This window comes from Delphinus delphis, chromosome 13 (genome assembly GCF_949987515.2).
Source record: "Delphinus delphis chromosome 13, mDelDel1.2, whole genome shotgun sequence".
Lineage (NCBI taxonomy): Eukaryota > Metazoa > Chordata > Mammalia > Artiodactyla > Delphinidae > Delphinus > Delphinus delphis.
The window spans coordinates 49709152-49733343 of NC_082695.1; the positions used below are offsets into that span (position 1 = coordinate 49709152).

Consider the following 24192-nt stretch of genomic DNA (forward strand, 5'->3'; position numbering starts at 1 on the left):
GGAGAATTGCTGGGTAATGAAAACCCACACATTTGGTGTCAGAAGTGTCATGAATAGAGAAATGGTTTTCCTTTAGTAAACAAGTCAGGAATGAAAATACAAATTGGGAGATCATTTATGTATGAGTAGAAGAGTGAAATCACTCCCCCAACAGAGGGAATACATATGGAGAGTGTTGAAGATGAGCTCAGCAGAAGCCTGAAGGAAGGAAGTAGGTGGTAAAGAGGAGCTAGCTAGGCAACGCGCGGCTGGAGTAGTAGAGAAAAACAGTGCCCTAGAAACTAAAAAAAAAAAAAAAAAAAAAAAGGATAGGCTGTCAACAGTGACAAAGTGCTTGAGTCCTTATCAGGAAGGATAAGGATTGAGAAGCGTTCACTGGATTTGGCAATTACAAGGTTACTATCTTCTAAGGTTCAACTTCACTGGAATGGTAAGAGGAAACTGGATTAATAAATAAGAAGAGAGTATACTGAAAAATTTTAAAGCTATCACTTACTTTTACATTAAAGTATGATTTTGGGGAATTATGGAAGTGTGGAGATAAGGATACATACTTCCTTTTTTTTTCTGTTCTAAATTCTTTTACTCAATATGAAAGTGTTATTACCTGCAGCAGTATAATCCCAGTCACAAAAAGATGATATAAAATAAGGAATTTTTAAAAGCAATACAAATCCAGAAAAAGTAAGCAAACTGGACTGTACCTCCTGAAAAATGTTTTTTAAATAAAAGTATATGTTGGCATTTGGGAGGCCTAGAGGTAATACTGGGTAGTATATATATTAGTCATTTCCCACCATGTTACCTAACAAGATTAAAAGAAATGAACTTCTCATTGTTGCCAAATAGAAACCCAATGAAGATTCAATAAGTTCACTGTTCGATTAAAAATTCAATTAAAACATCAATCTCCTTCTAGTAACAATTAATACAACAACAAAAGAATATAGGTAAATAATACAAGCTCAAGACAACCAAATTAGATTTTTAAACAGGTCCAGCTTACCACAAATAACAGTTATAATGAAATGACGTGCCTTTTAACACCTAAGTCCTACAGCTTTAAAAACAAAAACAAAAACCTCCCCTCCACAATTTAATGTTTCCTACCCACAAAACCACTAGAAAATATTTCATTCAGCTTCTTTAGTAGAGATGTTCTTTTCATTACTCATAATCCATTCATTTAGAAAGGCATTGCCTTTCCCCGCCCCCCCCCCCAATCTTAGAATGTATCTTTCTTTGTTGAATCACCCCTAAGGCAGAACAGAATCCTGGTGGAAGATCTTTCCGAAGTGGCTGGCAGGATTAAGAGCTAGGATGAGATCTGTCATTGTGGTTAACCCATAAAGGGAAAAAAGAAAAAGTAAACAACAATAGGAGCCTGTCTGTAGCTTTATCTCTGTTCTAGGCATGGTAAATGAAAGAATGTACCTCATGAGCAACCTCAACGGCTTTCTTTGACATTGAGGCAAAGAGAAACAACTCAGTAAATAAGGCCTTTGTTTACTGTCTTGTGTGCTACAAATAAGCATTGTCTTGTTCTGTTAATACATCTATTATGTCTCTAAAAAAATACAAAGCTAAATTGGTGAAATAACAGTAACAGTAATAGAATTTAATTGTGTAATAATTATTGTTGATATTCTGTATTAATGATTTGGCATCTTGGAGTCATGGAGCCATGCTAATGACGCAAGGTTTTTTACAAACACCTCCACCATCAGGCATTCGGAAATCTGTCACAAACCCTCCAATCACAAGCATCAGCTGTGTGTTCTGCTTCCCACTCCGTAGGAGACATCCCCACCTAGCTCTTCTCAGCACTATAACAAAGGTTTAGTCCCAGTTCTCTCTACTTCTCCCTGTAAGTGACGCCGTATGGCCCCATGTGGCACGTGGTGCCTACCATCCTCTGGGTAACTGTGAGTCATAAACTCTTCTTTCTAAGGTTGTTGTCTGCACGTCTGTCAAAACCTGATTAAAATAAATCTTAGGTTAAAATAAAGAGTCTAAGTAGATTATTCAAAATTTTCCTTTCTGAATATTCTACGTCTTTGAATCCTTCAATTACTATCACTAGTTTTGGTATTGTTAAAAGGTAAACTAAGGATCATGTAAATTTTGAAGAGTGTATTTGAGCAAACATCAAAGCAAATCAGGCAGCACCAAACTGAAAATGGCTAGGAGCACTCCACTGCAGGAGCTAAAGCGAAGGGTTTATAGAGCAGACGTGGCGTGGAAGCGAAGCAAGGAAATTGATTGACTATGGCTTAAGTGATGGCCTCATTTGAGAAAGCCTAATTGGCTCTTCGTGATTAGCTGTTCTTAAGTTTCACTTTCTTGACCTTGAGGTATTTACACGAATCAACTCTGGCTTAGGTTTTGGTTTGCTTATACAGGCTGCCAAGGCATTAGAGCCACCTCGCTCAAACGACCTCCTTATTGAATCACTTTAACAGAACCAATGCTCTCTCTTGTGTATTTGTTTGCTAGTCATACTGGGGAGACGACAACAGAAAAACAAAACCCCTGCCCTCATGAAGTTTATACTCTAGGTGTTATAGTTGTTAAGTGAAGTGAGGAAACTTATCTTTTATTTCATTTGATTCCCTCACTTTTCTTACATATACTAATATTCAATAATATTTGCTGAGTGAAAGAATGATACATTTTCCTTTAAGCATCAGAAGCCATTTTCTTTATCTTTACAACTGAACAGTGGTTTACAGTTAAGTTTACCTCACTTGATGAAGACCATGAAGTATAGCATTGCTAAATGATATTTACATAATTCAAGCAGTTGGACTTTACTGAATAAATAGCTTTACTCACCAATCACCAGTTTATGAATAAGTGGGTCCTCACCAGACACTGAATCTACTGATGCCTTGATCATAACTTCCCAACCTCCAGAACTGTAAGAAATAAATTTATGTTGTTTATAAGCCACTGAGTCTATGGTATTTTTGTTATAGCAAAATGGGCTAAGACACTATGTAAGTGGAAATTGTCAACTAAGGCTCTTAAAAGTAATCAGTTGCTATCCCACTAGGAATTTAAACCAAGCCCTAGAAATTTGCTATAAATCTCTAGTCTACATCTCTTGCAACTAAGTAACTGCTTTATATTTTAAATATCTGTACCATCTTGTAAGGAATGATAGGAATTTGAATTTTTTCAAAGTGTCTCACTTTCTTACCCATATAGGCCTATTACCTATAATAAGATTACCTACTGAAGTAGATGCTACTGTTGCACACTCATTATTCATCTATCTAACCCCTTTTTCTGTCTTTTTGACATAATCCTAATTTTGTTCACCTTCCCCAGACTGTCTGTGTCTTTCAGGAGAGGCTGGGATATGAATCTCAATTGGCCAAGCCTATCTTGGAGGCCTCACCCCTTTGTTAGTGATAGGCATGAACAGGTGAAACAATTTTAACTAATGAGATATGTGGGAAAATCTGCTGGGGGGAAAGGTTTTCCTTAGTCTTAAAAAGAGACTGAATATAAGGGTGTCCCCCTTTTCTTGCCTCTGGGTATTATCTGTAATCTGTAACTGAGACCATTTTAGGACCATAAGGAAAACCAGACTGGAGAACAAGCCAACACACTTAAAGACGGAGGAGCAAAAGGAGGGAAGGAACCTGGGTCCTTGACAATATTGTCAATTCATTGAATTAACCAACCCTGGGGATGGCCTGACCTCCATGCACCTAGCTTTGTTAAGTAATAAAAAGGCTTAAACTTTAAGGATATTTAGTAAGGTTTTCTACCACTGCAATTGAGAGCATTTCTTCTCTCTCTCAATAGCTCCGCGCCTAAATAGTAGACTTCTCAATATAACCAGGTGTGGTAGATTTTGAATGCAATAACTGCTTAAATTTCCTCCTATGTTCAAGCTGTTCTTCCTGTTAAAAGGTAGTCTATTTCAAGACGCTTCCCATGAGACTAGTCCTGCCAGCAGAATACAGAAGAAGTATTATGCATATATAAATATAATGCCAGTTCCAGACCTAGGTCTTAAGAGATCAAGCATCTTCCCTTCCTGCTTCACTGCTGGAAACCAGGATGACGTAAGAAAGCCTAGGCTAACTCCCGAATGATGGGCCACTACGTGGAAAGAAACTTTATGGAGGAGAATCAAGTAACTCCAGCCAAAAGGCAGCACCAAGACCACAACAATGTGAGTGACACCATCTTGGACCTTCCAGTCCCAATTAGGCCAAGAGGACAGACACATAAAGCATCTCTGCTAAGCCCTGTCTGAATTCCTGACCACAGAATTCTGAGCAATAAAACACCTGCTGTTTTTAGTCACTAACTATTGGAGGGCCTTGTTAGGCAGCAACAGCTGAAACACAAGGTTGTATTATTTGTTCTCTTGCTTTGTAAAATTACCATAGTCTGTGCACAACGATTAAGAATTATTTAGTGAGCCACTCTGAATGCTAGTGAATATTTTTTTCCAAATATGTGTTTTAATTGTCTTAGCTCACAAAGGAGAATGTGTTTCTATGCATGTATCATCTTGTACTAACATTTACAAAAAAATTAAATACTAATAAGAGGGGAAATATTTGTAACAAATGAGAGTCCATATCCTCAGCAAATAAAAACCTCTCTCAAATACAAAAGAAAAATAGTAACACCTCAATTTTAAAAATGGGAAAAGCCTGAGATTTATTAAGATGGCGGAAGAGTAAGACGAGGAGATCACCTTCCTCCCCACAGATACATCAGAAATACATCTACACGTGGAACAACTCCTACAGAACACCTACTGAACGCTGGAAGAAGCCCTTAGACCTCCCAAAAGGCAAGAAACTCCCCACGTACCTGGGTAGGGCAAAAGAAAACAGAAAAAACAGAGACAAAAGAACAGAGACGGGACCTGCACCAGTGAGAGGGAGCTGTGAAGGAGGAAAGGTATCCACACACTGCAAGCCCTTTCGCGGGCGTAGACTGCGGGTGGCGGAGCGGGGGAGCTTCGGCGCCGCAGATGAGAGCGCAGCAACGGGGGTGCAGAGGGCAAAGCGAAGAGATTCCCGCACGGAGGATCGTTGCCAACCGGCACTCACCAGCCCGAGAGGCTTGTCTGCTCACCCACCAGGGCGGGCAGGGCTGCGAGCTGAGGCTTGGGCTTCAGTCGGAGCGCAGGTAGAGGACTAGCGGCGTGAACACAGCCGGAAGGGGTTAGTGCACCACGGCTAGCCAGGAGGGAGTCCGGGGAAAAGTCTGGACCTGCCGAAGAGGCAAGAGACTTTTTCTTCCCTCTTTATTTCCTGGTGTGCGAGGAGAGGGGATTAAGAGCACTGGTTAAAGGAGCTCCAGAGACGGGCGCGAGCCGCGGCTAAAAGCGTGGACCCCAGAGACGGGCATGAGACGCTAAGGCTGTTGCTGCCGCCATCAAGAAGCCTGTGTGTGAGCACAGGTCACTGTCCACACCCCCTTCCGGGGAGCCTGTGCAGGTCGCCACTGCCAGGGTCCCGGGATCCAGGGACAAATTCCCCGGGAGAATGCACGGTGGCCCTCAGGCTGGTGCAACGTCACGCCGGCCTCTGCCACCGCAGGCTCGCCCCGCATCGTGCCCCTCGCTCCCCACGTCCTGAGTGAGTCAGAGCCCCCGAATCAGCGGCTCCTTTAACCTCGTCCTGTCTGAGCGAAGAACAGACGCCCTCCGGCGACCTACACGCAGAGGCGGGGCCAAATCCAAAGCTGAGCCCCGGGAGCTGTGAGAGCAAAGAAGAGAAAGGGAAATCCCACCCAGCAGCATCAGAAGCAGTGGATTAAAGCTCCACAATCAACTTGATGGACCCTGCATCTGTGGAATACCTGAACAGAAAACGAATCATCCCAAATTGAGGAGGTGGACTTTGAGAGCAAGATTTATTATTTTTTCCCCTTTTCCTCTTTTTGTGAGTGTGTATGTGTATGCTTCTGTGTGAGATTTTGTTTGTATAGCTTTGCTTTCACCATTTGTCCTAGGGTTCTATCTGTCCGTTTTTTTTTACTTTTTAAAAAAATTTTTTGTAGTAATTTTTATTTTAATAACATTTTATTTTACCTTACTTTATTTTATCTTCTTTCTTTCTTTCTACTTTTTCTCCCTTTTATTCTGAGCCATGTGGATGAAAGGCTCTTGGTGCTGCAGCCAGGAGTCAGTGCTGTGCCTCTGAGGTGGGAGAGCCAACTTCAGGACACTGGTCCACAAGAGACCTCCCAGCTCCACGTAATATCAAACAGTGAAAATTTCCCTGAGATCTCCATCTCAGCACCAACACCCAGCTTCACTCAACGATCAGGAAGCTACAGTGCTGGACACCCTATGCCAAACAACTAGCAAGACAGGAACACAACACCACCCATTAGCAGAGAGGCTGCCTAAAATCACAAGAAGTTCACAGGCACCCCAAAACACACCACCAGACGTAGACCTGCCCACCAGAAAGACAAGATCCAGCCTCATCCACCAGAACCCAGGCACTAGTCCCCTCCACCAGGAAGCCTACACAGCCCACTGAACCAACTTTAGCCACTGGGAAACAGACACCAAAAACAACGGGAACTATGAACCTGCAGCCTGCAAAAGGGAGACCCCAAACACAGTAAGATAAGCAAAATGAGAAGACACAAAAACACACAGCAGATGAAGGAGCAAGATAAAAACCCACCAGGCCTAACAAATGAAGAGGAAATAGGCAGTCTACCTGAAAAAGAATTCAGAATAATGATTGTAAAGATGATCCAAAATCTTGGAAATAGAATAGACAAAATGCAAGAAACATTTAACAAGGACCAAGAAGAACTAAAGATGAAACAAGCAACAATGAACAGCAAAATAAATGAAATTAAAAATACTCTAGAAGGGATCAATAGCAGAATAACTCATGCAGAAGAACGGATAAGTGACCTGGAAGATAAAGTAGTGGAAATAACTACTGCAGAGCAGAATAAAGAAAAACGAATGAAAAGAACTGAAGACAGTCTCAGAGACCTCTGGGACAACATTAAACACACCAACATTCGAATTATAGGGGTTCCAGAAGAAGAAGAGAAAACGAAAGGGACTGAGAAAATATTTGAAGAGATTATAGTTGAAAACATCCCTAATATGGGAAAGGAAATAGTTAATCAAGTCCAGGAAGCACAGAGAGTCCCATACAAGATAAATCCAAGGAGAAACACGCCAAGACACAAATTAATCACACTGTCAAAAATTAAATACAAAGAAAACATATTAAAAGCAGCAAGAAAACAAAAAAACAACAAATAACACACAAGGGAATCCCCATAAGGTTAACAGCTGATCTTTCAGCAGAAACTCTGCAAGCCAGAAGGGACGGGCAGGACATATTTAAAGTGATGAAGGAGAAAAACCCACAACCAAGATTACTCTACCCAGCAAGTATCTCATTCAGATTTGATGGAGAAATTAAAACGTTTACAGACAAGCAAAAGCTGATAGAGTTCAGCACCACCAAACCAGCTTTACAACAAAAGCTAAAGGATCTTCCCTAGGCAAGAAACACAAGAGAAGGAAAAGACCAACAATAACAAACCCAAAACAATTAAGAAAGTAGGAATAGGAACATACATATCGATAATTACCTTAAACGTGAATGGATTAAATGCTTCCACCAAAAGACACAGATTGGCTGAATGGTTACAAAAACAAGACCCATATATATGCTGTCTACAAGAGACCCACTTCAGACCTAGAGACACATACAGACTGAAAATAAGGGGATGGAAAAAGATATTCCATGCAAATGGAAATCAAAAGAAAGCTGGAGTAGCAATTCTCACATCAGACAAAATAGACTTTAAAATAAAGACTATTACAAGAGACAAAGGAGCACACTACGTAAGGATCAAGGGATCAATCCAAGAAGAAGATATAACAATTGTAATATTTATGCATCCAACATAGGAGCACCTCAATACATAAGGCAAATACTAACAGCCATAAAAGGGGAAATCGACAGTAACACATTCATAGTAGGGGACTTTAACACCCCACTTTCACCAATGGACAGATCATCCAAAATGAAAATAAATAAGGAAACACAACCCCTAAATGATACATTAAACAAGATGGACTTAATTGATATTTATAGGACATTCCATCCGAAAACAACAGAATATACATTTTTCTCAAGTGCTCATGGAACATTCTCCAGGACAGATCATATCTTGGGTCACAAATCAAGCCTTGGTAAATTTAAGAAAATTGAAATTGTATCAAGTATCTTTTCCGACCACAACCCTATGAGACTAGATATCAATTACAGGAAAAGATCTGTAAAAACTACAAACACATGGAGGCTAAACAATACACTACTTAATAACGAAGTGATCACTGAAGAAATCAAAAAGGAAATAAAAAAATACCTAGAAACAAATGACAATGGAGACACGACAACCCAAAACCTATGGAATGCAGCAAAAGCAGTTCTAAGAGGGAAGTTTATAGCAATAAAATCCTACCTTAAGAAACAGAAAACATCTCGAATAAACAACCTAACCTTGCACCTAAACAATTAGAAAAAGAAGAACAAAAAGACCCCAGAGGTAGCAGAAGGAAAGAAATCATAAAGATAAGATCAGAAATAAATGAAAAAGAAATGAAGGAAATGATAGCAAAGATCAATAAAACTAAAAGCTGGTTCTTTGAGAAGATAAACCAAATTGATAAACCATTAGCCAGACTCATCAAGAGAAAAAGGGAGAAGACTCAAATCAATAGAATTAGAAATGAAAAAGGAGAAGTAACAACTGACACTGCAGAAGTACGACAGATCATGAGAGATTACTACAAGCAACTCTATGCCAATAAAATGGACAACCTGGAAGAAATGGACAAATTCTTAGAAATGCACAACCTGCCAAGACTGAATCAGGAAGAAATAGAAAATATGAATAGACCAATCACAAGCACTGAAATTGAAACTGTAATTAAAAATCTTCCAACAAACAAAAGCCCAGGACCAGATGGCTTCACAGGCGAATTCTTTCAAACATTTAGAGAAAAGCTAACACCTATCCTCAAACTCTTCCAAAATATAGCAGAGGGAGGAACACTCCCAAACTCATTCTATGAGGCCACGATCACCCTGATACCAAAACCAGACAAGGATGTCACAAAGAAAGAAAACTACAGGCCAATATCACTGATGAACATAGATGCAAAAATCCTCAACAAAACAGTAGCAAACAGAATCCAACAGCACATTAAAAGGATCATACACCATGATCAAGTGGGGTTTATTCTAGGAATGCAAGGTTTCTTCAATATACGCAAATCAATCAATGTGATACACCATTATTAACAAATTGAAGGAGAAAAACCATATGATCATCTCAATAGATGCATAGAAAGTTTTCGACAAAATTCAACACCCATTTACAATAAAAACCCTCCAGAAAGTAGGCATAGAGGGAACTTTCCTCAACATAATAAAGGCCATATATGACAAACCCACAGCCAACATCGTCCTCAATGGTGAAAAACTGAAAGCATTTCCACTAAGATCAGGAAGAAGACAAAGTTGCCCACTCTCACCACTCTTATTCAACATAGTTTTGGAAGTTTTAGCCACAGCAATCAGAGAAGAAAAGGAAATAAAAGGAATCCAAATCGGAAAAGAAGAAGTAAAGCTGTCACTGTTTGCAGATGACATGATACTATACATAGAGAATCCTAAAGATGCTACCAGGAAACTACTAGAGCTAATCAATGAATTTGGTAAAGTAGCAGGATACAAAATTAATGCACAGAAATCTCTGGCATTCCTATTCACTAATGATGAAAAATCTGAACGTGAAGTCAAGAAAACACTCCCATTTACCACTGCAACAAAAAGAATAAAATATCTAGGAATAAACCTATCTAAGGAGACAAAAGACCTGTATGCAGAAAATTATAAGACACTGATGAAAGAAATTAAAGATGATACAAACAGATGGAGAGATATACCATGTTCTCAGATTGGAAGAATCAACATTGTGAAAATGACTATACTACCCAAAGCAATCTACAGATTCAATGCAATCCCTATCAAACTACCACTGGCATTTTTCACAGAACTAGAACAAAAAATTTCACAACTTGCATGGAAACACCAAAGACCCCGAGTAGCCAAAGCAATCTTTAGAACAAAAAATGGAGCTGGAGGAATCAGGCTCCCTGACTTCAGACTATACTACAAAGCTACAATAATCAAGACAGTATGGTACTGGCACAAAAACAGAAAGATACATCAATGGAACAGGATAGAAAGCCCAGAGATAAACCCACGCACATATGGTCACCCTATCTTTGATAAAGGAGGCAGGAGTGTACAGTGGAGTAAAGGACAGCCTCTTCAATAAGTGGTGCTGGGAAAACTGGACAGGTACATGTAAAAGTATGAGATTAGATCACTCCCTAACACCATACACAAAAATAAGCTCAAAATGGATTAAAGACCTAAATGTATGGCTAGAAACTATCAAACTCTTAGAGGAAAACATAGGCAGAACACTCTATGACATAAATCACAGCAAGTTCCTTTTTGACCCACCTTCTAGAGAAATGGAAGTGAAAGCAAAAATAAACAAATGGGACCTAATGAAACTTCAGAGCTCTTGCACAGCAAAGGAAACCATAAACAAGACCAAAAGACAACCCTCAGAATGGGAGAAAATATTTGCAAATGAAGTAACTGACAAAGGATTAATCTCCAAAATTTACAAGCAACTCATGCAGCTCAATAACAAAAAAACAAACAACCCAATCCAAAAATGGGCAGAAGACCTAAATAGACATTCCTCCAAAGAAGATATACCAACTGCCAACAAACACATGAAAGAATGCTCAACATCATTAATCATTAGAGAAATGAAAATCAAAACTACAACAAGATATCATCTCACACCAGTCAGAATGGCCACCATCAAAAAATCTAGAAATAATAAATACTGGAGAGGGTGTGGAGAAAAGGGAACACTCTTGCACTGCTGGTGGGAATGTGAATTGGTACAGCCATTATGGAGAACAGTATGGAGGTTCCTTAAAAAACTACAAATAGAACTACCACATGACCCAGCAATCCCATTACTGGGCATATACCCTAAGCAAACCATAATTCAATAAGAGTCATGTACCAAAATGTTCACTGCAGCTCTATTTACAATAGCCCGGAGATGGAAACAACCTAAGTGTCCATCATCGGATGAATGGATAAAGAAGATGTGGCACATATATACAATGGACTATTACTCAGCCATAAAAAGGAACGAAATTGAGCTATTTGTAACGAGGTGGATGGACCTAGAGTCTGTCATACAGAGTGAAGTAAGTGAGAAAGTGAAAGACAAATACCATATTCTAACACATATATATGGAATCTAAGAAAAAAAAGAGTCATGAAGAACCTAGGGGTAAGACAGGAATAAAGACACAGACCTACTAGAGAATGGACTTGATGATATGGGGAGGGGGAAGGGTAAGCTGTGACAAAGTGAGAGAGTGGCATGGACATATATACACTACCAAACGTAAAATAGCTAGTGGGAAGCAGCGCATAGCACAGGGAGATCAGCTCAGTGCTTTGTGACCACCTAGAGGGGTGGGATAGGGAGGGTGGGAGGGAGGGAGACGCAAGAGGGAAGGGATATGGGAACATATGTATATGTATAACTGATTCACTTTGTTATAAAGCAGAAACTAACACACCATTGTAAAGCAATTATACTCCAATAAAGATGTAAAAAAAAAAAAGGGAAAAGCCATTTCCATTTAGAACCATAAATGGTCAGTAAACATGTGAGGAAAATATGAGGTGGGCTTCCCTGGTGGCACAGTGGTTGAGAGTCCGCCTGCTGATGCAGGGGACATGGGTTCATGCCCCGGTCCGGGAAGATCCCACATGCCGCGGAGCGGCTAGGCCCGTGAGCCATGGCCACTGAGCCTGCGCGTCCGGAGCCTGTGCTCTGCAACGGGAGAGGCCACAACAGTGAGAGGCCCACATACCACAAAAAAAAAAAAAAATGAGGCACCATTTTTTAATCTACTGAACAGCCAAAGAAAAATATAAACCATAGAACTTAAGCCAGCTAAGTTCCAGTGAAAAATGGAAAAGTCCTGCATTAGAGGTGCAATGTCTGGGGCCCCAGAGTGTCCTTGAACTACGGCGATTTCGGCGTCTCTTGTCACACGTTGCCTGACATTGGGCAGAGTCTATGGCTGTAAAATGAGCATAAATAGCTATCGCACAGAGCAGTTGGAAGGCTCAAACGATACGCAGAGGGAAAAGGAATATAAATGGTTGTTACTTTTTGTTCAGCGCGTTCATCCACGGGTTTACTTCTGTCGGCAGTACGGGAAATGCACAGGAATTACAGGAAAATGACACGACACAAATCAGGAGGAAGAAAGCCAGGGTAGGAGGTGGCCGAGGCGTGCAACAGTGCCCTAGGGGATGGCGACGTCCCCCTAAGATCCCCGCCTCTAGAGCATCCGAGCCCTGGCGTCGATACTCCACGGGGCCCGCAGCCACCCCGGGAAAGCGGTGGGAGGGCCGGAGTCACGCGCTGATTGGCTGACTGTGAGCACGGGGCGGGACGGATGAAGGTTCGGGGGTGGGGGGGGGCGCGCGAGCGGAAGGCCGCGAGCGCGCACTTCCGGTCTTTGTGGCTCGCAGCTGCAGGTCCGGGGCTCGTACCCTGGCGGCTCCTGAGCTTCGCGGTGAGGGACACGGGGCCTGAGACGGAGCGGGGGCGGGGAGGGCGCGCGGCCGGGGCAGTGGGTGCTGGGTGGAGGAGCCCCGCTCCTCGGCCTGCCCATCTCCGGGTCTCGGCACCTTGTCCGGGCGGCGTCTCCGAGTGTCCTGGGGACGCAGAGGAGACCAGCACTGTCCCTGCTTTCCAGCGGAAAGGGCAGTTATTCCCCTACCGCCGTGATTTCGCAGATGCTGCGATTTAACCGGGATATAAAAATAGAAAGGCTAGTGCGGCAGGGCTGGTTAATAAACCACGGATTTGTAGGCTAAATATTCTGTTCTCTAAAGTTAACTGTAGTGTTAGTGTTCAGATGTACTGATCTGTCTTGCTAATTCAGGGGTACACCTTTCTATCAATAATCTCCCATCCAAAGATCAGATCATGATCGGTCTATATATTACAAAATTAAAAACAATTATTTGTTGCCATATTTCACTTTTTAAAATGTTTACTCCCCTATCTTCTAAGCTTTTTGAGAGTTGAGATTAACGTTTTTGCTTTTGTGTCTCTATAATATCTGACATTTGCGCACATGGTAAGCATTTAACAAATACGTCTTGGTTAATTTCTAGGTAGACTCATTTATTCACGAGCAAAAACCTTTGTATCTTAATACCTGGCTCGGGACAGAGCCCATAATAAGTGCCTCAATGTTGAAGAAGCGCATTAAATACTAAATTTAATCAAATGGCAAACGTCCAACAATGTTTTTATTTAAATCAACTCATGTTTAATATGGATTTTTAAAAATGTTTTATTACTACCTAAATGAAAAGCACCATTATGTGCCATAGGTTAAAGGTAACTAAAAATAAACGTTTAAAAATCCGCATATCAAATCCTAGCTAGATACTGTTACCTATGGAAGTCTGAGGCCTATAGTTTATTTAAAAGGGAATTCTGTAAGTAACATCTTCAGAAGGTGTTAAAGACAGACTATTCTGCTTGATACAAACAGGATTGAAAGAGAATTGAAAAGGAAATTCCTCAATATGTGATTCATGTTAATATTGCATTCTTTTGCCTCTAAAATAATTTCTCATAGCATAAATGTGGTAGGAATTCTACAAAATGAGAGACGTTGAATGAGGTGATTTTTAGTTTTGTCATTTGATTATTACTTAGTTACAGTCTCAAACCTGATCCCTTTCCGTATATTACTCCGATGACTGATCTTTATTATTGTAAGTTCTTAGAGCGATGACTGATCTTTATTATTGTAAGCTCTTAGAGGTTTATTTTCACTGCTGTAAGTTAACAGTGCTTTTATATCCTTCAGGAAAGAAGAGATTACTCAAAAGCAACTGAAGTAGAGGACCCAGTTGTAGTGAGCTTTTTGCTAAGCTGTTTCAGCCCAGAACGGCTATGGAATCCAGAGCAGTTTCAACCCCAGTACCTCAGAATTCTCAGGAACAAGAGCTAATACTAGTGAAAGTAGAAGAAAGCCTTTCTTGGGGTCAGAAACTTAAGCAGAATGGGAGTACCCGATCCTGCCAGGAATTGTTTCGCCAGCAGTTCAGAAAGTTTTGCTACCAGGAGACACCTGGGCCCCGGGAGGCTCTGGGCCGACTCCAGGAGCTTTGCTGTCAGTGGCTGAGGCCAGAGTTGCATACGAAGGAGCAGATCCTGGAGCTGCTGGTGCTGGAGCAGTTCCTGAGCATCCTGCCTGAGGAGCTGCAGATCTGGGTTCAGCAACACAGTCCAAAAAGTGGCGAGGAAGCTGTGACTCTGTTGGAGGATTTGGAGAGGGAATTTGATGATCCAGGGCAGCAGGTGAGAACAGGGAGATGTGATATGTTTTGGGAAAAGGAATCTACTTCCTGGAGCATGTGGCGGCATCATAAGAATGGGGTGAGAATTTGTCTCTACTGAACCATAACCCTGAAGTGACTACCAGGGCCATACCTGTCTCTGTCCTTAAACAGTTCTTTTGTTCCTATCCGTCATCCCTGGAGATGTCTTCGGTGACCTCTTGGAGATTTTTACTAAGCATTTTCCCTAGGGATTTTCTCACAAAGAAATTTTCTCACAAATTTTACTGATTTCAGGTCCCAGCTAGTCCACAGGGACCAGCAGTGCCATGGACAGATTTGACATGTCTTGGAGCATCCCAGGAGTTAACAAACATCGAACTCCAGCCTTTAAAGACACAGCTGAAACCCTGGAAACCTTGCCTTTCCCCCAGAAGCGGTAAGAAATAGAAACTCATCTGGGAACTGTTATCAGGCCTCTGGTCTTGAGGGTAGAGAATTAACAACATTTTACAGCATGCCCCATGTGAGCCTCGCGTTTATTATTCTCGAGTGGAGGTGCTCACTCTTGAGCACCTTTGTATTCAGCAATCCTGATGCATTGCAGTCAGCCCTCCTTCTTTCAGTTTCCCCATCATTTATCCACTTATTCCTTCATTTCATGACTTAATAAGGTGCTAATACACGTCTGTATTGTGGTAGGCACTGGGTCTCTATCCTGAAAGAACTTTCAAGCCTAGATGGGGTGGTGGACAAGCAAAAAGGCAATTACAATACAGTATAGGGTAGTAAATTACAGAATAATTAATGTACTATGGGGGCACATATAAAGGCACCCACCCTAACTCCACCTTAGAGGTCCAAGGAGTACTTCCTGGAGGGAGAGACATCTAAGCTAGGACTTGAACTCTGAGTAGAAGAAAGCCAGGTAAATAGGTGGGAGGAGGAGATTCCCGAGCTAAAGGGAAAAACTGTTTCTCTGCTCACAACATTTCTGACACTGCATATGTGGGGTTTTCCCTCCCATCAAGCAATTCTGACACTAACTACCCAGAACCAGTGCAGACCCCACAGGTTAAGATTTCAGTCCCAAGAGATTGCCTCCCACATCAGATGCCAGTTGCATGTAATGAGTCCCCAGATTATCCACACTTCTGTCCGATATGGCTGCAAATTGGTGCTTCCACAACCCCCTCCTCAGGTTTCATAATTTGCTATAATGGCTCACAGGATTCAGGGAAACACCTTACTTACCATTACCTGTTCATCATAAAGGACAGAAATGAACAGCCAGATGAAGAGGTCCATAGCACAAGGTCCAGAAGGGTCCTGAGCACAGGAGCTTCTGTCTCTCTGGAGTTTGGGGTTCACCACTCTCCTGGGTGCATTCACCATCCCTGAAGCTCTCTGAACCCCTTTGTTTAAGGTTTTTATGGAGGTTTTGTTAATTAAATCATTGGCCATTGGTGATTGATTAACTCAATCTCCAGCCCCTCTCCCTGGAGGTCAGAGGATGGGTCCAAAAGTTCTAACACTCTAATCAACCAGCCGCCCTGCCCTCCAAGAGTCAACTCATTAGCATAACCTCCGGCACCTTCTCATCTCTACCACAGAGGAAATTTTCAGGGGTTTTAAAAGCTCTGTGCCAGGAACTGGGGATGAGGCCAAATCTATATTTCCCACATTACAGTATCACATGAGCAAAGTCCACAAAATCCTGAAGGTGAGAGATTACAATCCATTCCGGGAATTGCAGGTAATTCAATTTAACTTGAAGAGAGAACTCCTAGGGGAGAGCTGGTTAGAGGGAAACTAGAGACGAAACTGGGACACAGGTTGTGAAAACGTGTCTGTCATCCTCATTCGTTTGCACAGTATAGTGGGGAACAGTTGAAGGGTTTTAGACGAGTGAGTGACATGATCAGATTTGTGTTTTAGGACTCAGTTGCAGAGCAGGAATGGATTTGAGGAAGGCAAGAGTAGAGTCTGGTTAGAGACAGTTGTAATCCAAGTGGCCACAGTGAATAAATCAAGATGTATTGTGGTGAGAGGTGGGAAAGATCACAGCTGACTCCTGTTCTTCTGCATTTAACTTGAATTGCAGTAGCTGGTCATTGTTAAACGTGGAGCATGTGGGAGAGGAGTTGAGGGTGATACTCAGGTTTCGGTCTTGAACAACTTGGTTAATGGCGGTGCTATTCATATAAGTGGGAAAACATAAGGGAAAAAAATACATATGATGATGCGTTTAGTTTGGGACATTTTGGTGCTTGTCAAATATTTACAAGTAATATGGCCAATTAGCATTGGATACGAGAGTCTAGAGCTTCATAGAACTGGGATAGAATTGGGGATCTGGGGAGATATTAGCTTATAACATAAGTAGTGATTGAAGCTTAGGACATAGAGAGTTGGTGGAGTGAGGATATATGAGAGCTCAGAACAGAACCCTGAGGAACTTGTGTTCGAGTGATTGACCTTGAATCTAAGAAGGAACAACCACAGAAATCAGGCTAATGTATTTGGAAGAGAATGGCTCTGGAAGGAAGATGTGGTCCCCAGTGTCAGTGCTACAGAGAGGCCAACTAAGTAAGATCCAGAAAGAAGCCATTGGATTTAGCAACTATGAAGTTGATTTTGATGAGAGTAGTTTGGGGGGTGGGAGGTGCACAGGTATGGCAGAAACCAGATTACAGAATGGGAACGAGTACCGACAACCGTTTGAAGAAGCTTTATTCTCAGTGGGAGTGATGTTGCATGAGGGAGATGTGTAGGCAAGGAGCTTGATTTAAAAAGATGAGAGAGACTTGAATTTATTTAAATGCTGATGAACAGGAGTCAGCAGAGAAAGAGATTGAAAACAATAGGAAAGGAATAGTGGGTAACTGATCAACTGAAGTCTCAGAGGAAGCAGGAAAGGATAAATTTCAAACTGTAGATGTAGGCCTTAGTATTAGAAAGGAGGAAGGACCCTATTTTGACCAGTTAAAGAAAAGATACATGCAGATGGCTTTATGTTTGTAAGTAGAAGCATCTATTTTCTCTCACATAGAAAGGGAGTATTGAAAGTGGAGAAATAAAAAGTTGGTTTTTTGCTGTTATCATTTCAGATTGTGAGAACAATGGATCAGCAACAAAGAAGGACATTTCAGGAGAGAAATCGCAAAGACTTCCCCGGGAGCCTTCATTTGGAGGAATTAGTGAACATGAAAGCAGTTCAGAGTGGCAGCAAGGAAGTGCTACAGGGGAGAAATTAAGAAGATCCCCTTCCCAAGGGGGCAGTTTTAGTCAAGTAATCTTCACACACAAATCTCTAGGAAACAAAGACCATCCTGAGCCCCAGAGAAGCTTGATTCTAAATACAAACTCTATAACGTATCAGAAAGTTCCTGCAGAAGAGAGACCTTACAGGTGTGATGTATGCGGGCACAGCTTCAAACAGCATTCTGCTCTAACACAACATCAGAGAATCCATACTGGAGAAAAGCCGTACAAATGTAGCCAGTGTGGGAAGGCCTTTAGTTTGAGGTCCTATCTTATTATTCATCAGAGAATTCATAGTGGTGAGAAAGCATATGAATGTAGTGAATGTGGGAAGGCCTTCAACCAGAGCTCAGCCCTCATTAGACATCGGAAAATCCATACTGGTGAGAAAGCTTGTAAATGTAATGAATGTGGCAAAGCATTCAGTCAAAGTTCATATCTCATTATCCATCAAAGAATTCACACTGGTGAGAAACCCTACGAGTGTAATGAGTGTGGGAAAACCTTTAGCCAAAGCTCAAAGCTTATTAGACACCAGCGAATTCATACAGGAGAAAGACCTTATGAATGTAATGAGTGTGGAAAAGCTTTCAGGCAGAGCTCAGAGCTGATAACCCATCAGAGAATACATAGTGGGGAGAAACCCTATGAATGTAGTGAGTGTGGAAAAGCCTTCAGTCTGAGCTCAAACCTCATCAGACACCAGAGAATTCACAGTGGAGAGGAACCTTATCAGTGTAATGAATGCGGCAAAACCTTCAAAAGGAGCTCAGCCCTTGTTCAACATCAGAGAATCCACTCTGGGGATGAGGCTTACATATGTAGTGAATGTGGGAAGGCTTTCAGGCACAGATCAGTCCTCATGCGCCATCAGAGAGTCCACACTGTAAAGTGACTTATGAATACAATCAATACTGTACATACTTCAGTCAGGCTTCTATCTTTGTTAGTCAAAAGGGTTTAATTTAATTTGGAGTAAGACTCCATGGAGGTGGTTGTACAGTACTAGGTCTCGAATCAATCTGACTTTATACAGCACTTGCCAGTGCTCATGCACATTGTCCCCTGAAAGCTTTTCCTGTGACTAATTAGAAGAGCAGACAGAAGAATCATTGCTTCCACCTTTCTCTTACCAGTAAGAATACTCAGGAACTGTGAAAGATGGGACTATAGCATTGAAACATCTTTTTCCATGAGAATGTCACAAAGGGCACAGCAACTCTGTCACTGCATCTAATTGTCAGTGGGCCAGATTTGGAGGGTGGTGTGGAGAGTATGAGGGACGTTTTGTCTCAGGAATGCAAAAATTGTACTGACCAGTTAAGAACAGTGGCAGGGCAGCAAGATATGGGGAAACAGTTTCATCGATGACTTATTGAGCCCGTGGCAGACCAGAAGTGAGATAGTGAAAAGGAAATACAAATTAAGTTATCCAACAGTTATTTTTTGAGTGGCTGCTTTGTGCCAGGCACTAGGGATACAGTGGAAAATAAGACCATACCTTCAGTTTCACGGACAACACAAACAGGCAGTGACACTATGGTACGATCAGTGCTGTGTGATGTTAAGGAGTACCTGGCCCAACCTTGGATCAGGGGAGGCTTCTGAGAAAAATTATCTGAAGGATGAGTGGCCAGGAAGGTAGGCCGGCCAGGAAGAAAGTCTGGCACATCTGAGGAAAGGAAAAGGCCAATTTGCCTGGAGTATTCCTTTATGAGTTCCTTTTGAAGTGGATTCCTGTCTGTAGGAAAAGCATGCATGTAGCCAGAATCTCTGTTTACTACAGTGCCTATAGTGAAACGTGAGCCAGTGGAGAAATTTGTTAATAGACAAAACCTGGAGTCCTTGGAGCATGGCGTGGTGAGGAGCTTTGTCTTGGTTTGTATGACCCCAGGGAAGGGTTAAAACGTAGCTTCCTTGTCCAGCCTGGAGGTTAGGCCTTCCATGTGGGTGAGGGCAGAGCCCAGTCTAGAAGTTAAGAGTCTTAAAGAGTTCCAAATCTCACCCTCGCAGACATAAGGACTCCTTTGGTTCTTGAGATGTGACCAGCGCTTCTGTCGGCTTCCTCCTAACTCCCCAGGCTCTGGGTCGGAAGCCGCTACGGCTGCCGTATCATTTGTTTCTGGGTCTGTACTCCCACAGTTCCTAGTGCACACCCCTAGGCTCAGGCACTAAAAACTTCCTCCACTGCTGGGTCTGTTACTCTCCAGGCGCCTCACATGTGTTCAGTTTTGTCATATCAGCAGTATTTCAGTCTTGTGAACTTTGTTAAAGACCATGCTAAAGGGAAATAACAGTAATAGTCACGGTCCATCCAGAGAGACTGCCCTCTTCTGAGGGACCCAGCAGGAAAAGGATCCCTAGACTGGTGCTTCTCAGTGCAATGCAGAAAGGTGTATAGGTTAGTCAGCAACAGAAAGACATGTTATTTAAAATACCTAATAGGTCAGAGTTACAACACACCTTACCAAAAATTCAAGCCTTTGGGAATCTCGAGTCCTGCACATAGGAAGAGTTTTCATGAGGATAAATAGAGAAGTAATGCTTCTATTGGGGCATGAGCATGTACTAACCAGTAAGAATGGCAGGAGGACTAGATGCCCCTGCTTGGAGAGAATGTGAGAAAAGAAAGGGCTAGGTTAAATAACAAAATAGCGTGGTAAAGCTATTCAACTCGTTTTCCTCTTCCACAGAGGAAGATCCAATCAAACTGAAAAGGGCAAAACAAATGTTAAGTAGGAATTGATACAACATATATTACAAAAGGCAAATATTCTTTATATAGAGAGTTCTTACATATATCGGTAAGAAACAATAGGTACTTGCAAAGGGCTTTGTGTATATGTATTACTTCTCAGCCCATAGTTTGCGGATGAAGAAATGAAGGCTTGAGGTCATGGCTTACTCAAGGTTATGTAGCTACAAAGTGGTGAGCTCAGACTTTAGACCCAGGCAGTAGGAATCCAGAACGTGTCTGGGGAGCCACTACTCTGTACTATCTCCCCATGAAAAAGTCCCAATAGAAAAAAGTAGTACTTAGATAGGCAAATTACAAAAGAATAAATGCCAATGGACAGTAAATATTAGCCTTGCTAGAATTAAAAATGTATATTAAAGCAAGAGTTGAGATGGCGCTTTTTTTCCCTCATAAAACTAACAAAGATTCAGGGAAATTGGGGCTCTAATGCTGCTGGTGAGATGTGAGCAGATGCTGTCTGTGGCAATCAATACCAGAAGCCTTAAACATTGCCTTTTGACTTTAAAATTCTACCTGGAAATGTATGCTTCAGAAACCATCATGAATGTATACAAAGTCTTAAAAGCTGTTAAAAGTGATGTTGATTAATATTAAATAAGAAAGTGTTCATATCTTAAGTAAAAATATAAGACGATATGTACAATACGATTTGTGTAAAAATATATTTATGCATTAAAAATATTGGAAATATATATAATGTTAATGCTATACTGGTTATATCTGAGTAATAAGATTATAGGAGATTTAATTTTTTCTTGTGTTTGTGTCTTCCAATTTTTTCTACAATAAATACCTAAAATTTCTAAAGTTAGAGAAAAAAAGGTTTAAAAGGGACTGGAAGCCCAGGATAGCTGAGAAATTATCAAGAAAAGCATGTGCTTTCTATGGCATCTTTGTGCCTTCCAAGTCCTAGGCAGTTAGCTAACTCGTTAACTGATCTGTGACTTCCTAACTGGTAAGTGACAATGGCAGATATACTCATCTGACTAGTGTACAACAACAACAAAAAAAAGTGCAAATTATAAATCTCTGTGCAAATGTAAGTTATTTGTATGAAAGTGATTATAGTTGAGAAAAGCAATAGCCTTGAAGTGAAGACTTCTGTTCTCATTAGTGCTTCTCCGTGAATTCTGCAGCCATAAGCAAGTCACCTGACAACTCTGGACCCTCAGTTTAAGAAAGCTGAAGTAGGTGATCTCTTACAGTTAAAGCTTCAACAGTCTATATGAAACAGGGGGGGCACCAAGTAGGTGGATGTCAAAGGTAATTGTTTCCTTCACCAGAGTTGCCTGAGGAAAAGTAATCCATCCCTTTCCTTTCTGCTCAGAGCCCTCATTTCTCTTGGCATAGAGGCAGTCCACTGTTTACCTTAAATGGGTCCTGTGCAGATTCATGGATTTAAAAAGATGTGGAATTTAGGCAAAGTGCTTAATATCAGTTTCCTACCTCTCCACTCCTCCCTCCTCACTTCCACAGGCTGCAGTTAACACTGTCCAGATGAGAGGATTAGAAATTTAAGCAAGTCTGACCTTGGTCTCTCCAAGCCCCCCTGTGAACAACTTTGCTTCTTTTGCCCCGTAAAGTGAATCCTCAGAGCAAGGAGGATTGCCAATCATTTCCATGCAGAAGGAACTGACCTGAAGAGCATTTCTGCAAAGTCAAGAGGAAGGGTGAGCGGGGTAGGCAGACCTACCCCCTGCTCTCTGATGGCCCAAAACCAGATGTTGCTGCTCAGTAACTTTATCGTTCACAGCTCTCTTGTTGGCAGGCACAAATGATGATAGATCTAAAGGGTCATGGGGTGTTCCTGCACATGTGTGTCTATTAAGGACCTGCTGAGAGGGGAGGGGAAAGCTGTGGCATTCTCCCAGGCTCTTGCTCCCAAGGTGGGGAAGCGTCCTGATTCTTGTGGACGATGCTTCTGTTTGTAGAGGCTACTTGCTCTCATGCCCATGTTCTTTCAACCACAGTGCAGCTCCAGATGTCCCCTCAATTTTGTGACTTCACCTGGTGAACTGCAGCCCCAGGGACTAGGTATCGTTTCCAGACATGTTTTGGCCCAGGAATCAAAGCTAAGACCACCAATTCCCTGCCTTCTTCCCACAACTCCTTCCCCCATTCTCCCAGCACATCTCCATTCGTGTTACGGTGCTCCCTATTACTGAATGATTAGTTTCAAAGCAAAACTTAAAACTCAAATTTATTAGAAGACGTCTTGTATTACATTCTAATACTAAATAGTTAAAGTATAAACAATGAGGTCCTACTGTATAGCACAGGGAACTATATTCAATATCCTGAGATAAATCATAATGGAAAAGAATATTAAAAAAGAATGTATATATATATATATATATATATATATATATATATGTATAACTGAATCACTTTGCTGTACAGAAGAAATTAACACCACATTGTAGGTCAACTATACTTCAAAAAAAATTTTTTAATAAACAGTTGAAGTATATAATCAAAAGTATAAGTGTTAAAATCAGTTACTAAAAATGATTTACCAAACAAGATTTTCACCAAAAAAAGTACACATATATTAGGGTTGGGGGGTAAAAAAAAATCTACTAGAAGTACTCCAAAATGTTAACAAAGTTTCTATGGATGGTGGGATCGTGGGTGATTTATACTTTCTCATTTTCTGTACTATCAACATTTACAATTAATTCACAATCAGTAAAAAAAACATTAAGTGGTATTAAAAACATGAAATCATTTGATTGTCACCCATAGGAAAAGGCAACTCTCTATCCATTTGAAGGCTCTTTTAAGACTTCTGACTGGCCTCACTAATAATCCTACAACCTCTGGACACAAAAGCTGTCTCCCTAATTTCACCTCTCCTATTACCCACAACAGCTTTGATTATCACATCTTCTTCAGAAGTGACAGTATCAGGAAGGGAAATCAGGACATCTTAGAAGAGGACTCAAACTTCCTCTTAGGTATTAACTGCCCTCAGCAATTGTGAGTTAATTAAAACTGCCAAAATAAAAATTGGAGAAGTAGAGTTTTGAGGAATATTCAATAAATATTCATTGCCCTCACATAGCTTAGCATCTGTGAGTCTGGTGATGAGAGGAGGGAACAGGGAATGAGGAAGGCAGACCTCCCATTCCCGTGTTCCTGTCAGCTTGCCATTTCCTGGGCCCCAGGGTCATGGGACACAAGCACTTCAGTCCCCACTGTCCCTCTAGCCTCCAACATGTATTCTTTCCTTGGTGTACAAACATGCCTTTTTCCATACAACGCAGCAAAGTCTTCCATCACTCTAATTCTCCTAAGTACTCCAAGAGAACTGGGATAGGCCACCCAACTCAGTGACTAAATAGGAAGAGAGGAACAAACACCTGTCCTGGCTTCTGAACCAGGGGCCCCCAAGAAAAAATTCCTGCCAGAGAGAAGAGTTCAGAGGAAGGGATGTCTCCAGATCCTCTGTTCATGCCATTGCATGTGCTATAACCTCTGCCAGTAACATTCTTCTCTTCCTTCTTGCCTCGGTCTGGCTAACTTCTACCCATCTTTTATGCCTCAACTGAGATTTCGTCATATCCAGGAAGCCTCTAGTGACTCATGGACCAGGCTAGGTACTCCCCTGCCACACATGCATATATATATATCATATATCCCATTATATCA

The 24192-nt window shown here is 41.5% G+C and overlaps 1 protein-coding gene and 1 long non-coding RNA gene across 2 annotated transcripts in view; one reads left to right on the plus strand and one right to left on the minus strand.

Moving 5' to 3' along the window:
• The window catches only part of LOC132436608 (uncharacterized), a 66782-nt gene extending 54267 nt beyond the window's left edge, over positions 1–12515 (minus strand). The window contains exons 1-2 of the long non-coding RNA XR_009521816.1: positions 12322–12515; positions 2836–2918 (exon numbers count right to left, since the gene is read on the minus strand). This is a non-coding gene — a long non-coding RNA (uncharacterized lncRNA). The remainder of the gene's footprint in view (positions 1–2835; positions 2919–12321) is intronic.
• A 149-nt stretch (positions 12516–12664) lies between these two features.
• LOC132436230 (zinc finger protein 271) overlaps positions 12665–24192 on the plus strand; it is a 51082-nt gene continuing 39554 nt past the window's right edge. Inside the window, exons 1-4 of the mRNA XM_060028895.2 lie at positions 12665–12733; positions 14048–14541; positions 14817–14958; positions 17630–18621. Of these exons, the coding sequence (XP_059884878.2) occupies positions 14134–14541; positions 14817–14958; positions 17630–18621 (1542 nt within the window). The 5' untranslated portion in view covers positions 12665–12733; positions 14048–14133. The remainder of the gene's footprint in view (positions 12734–14047; positions 14542–14816; positions 14959–17629; positions 18622–24192) is intronic.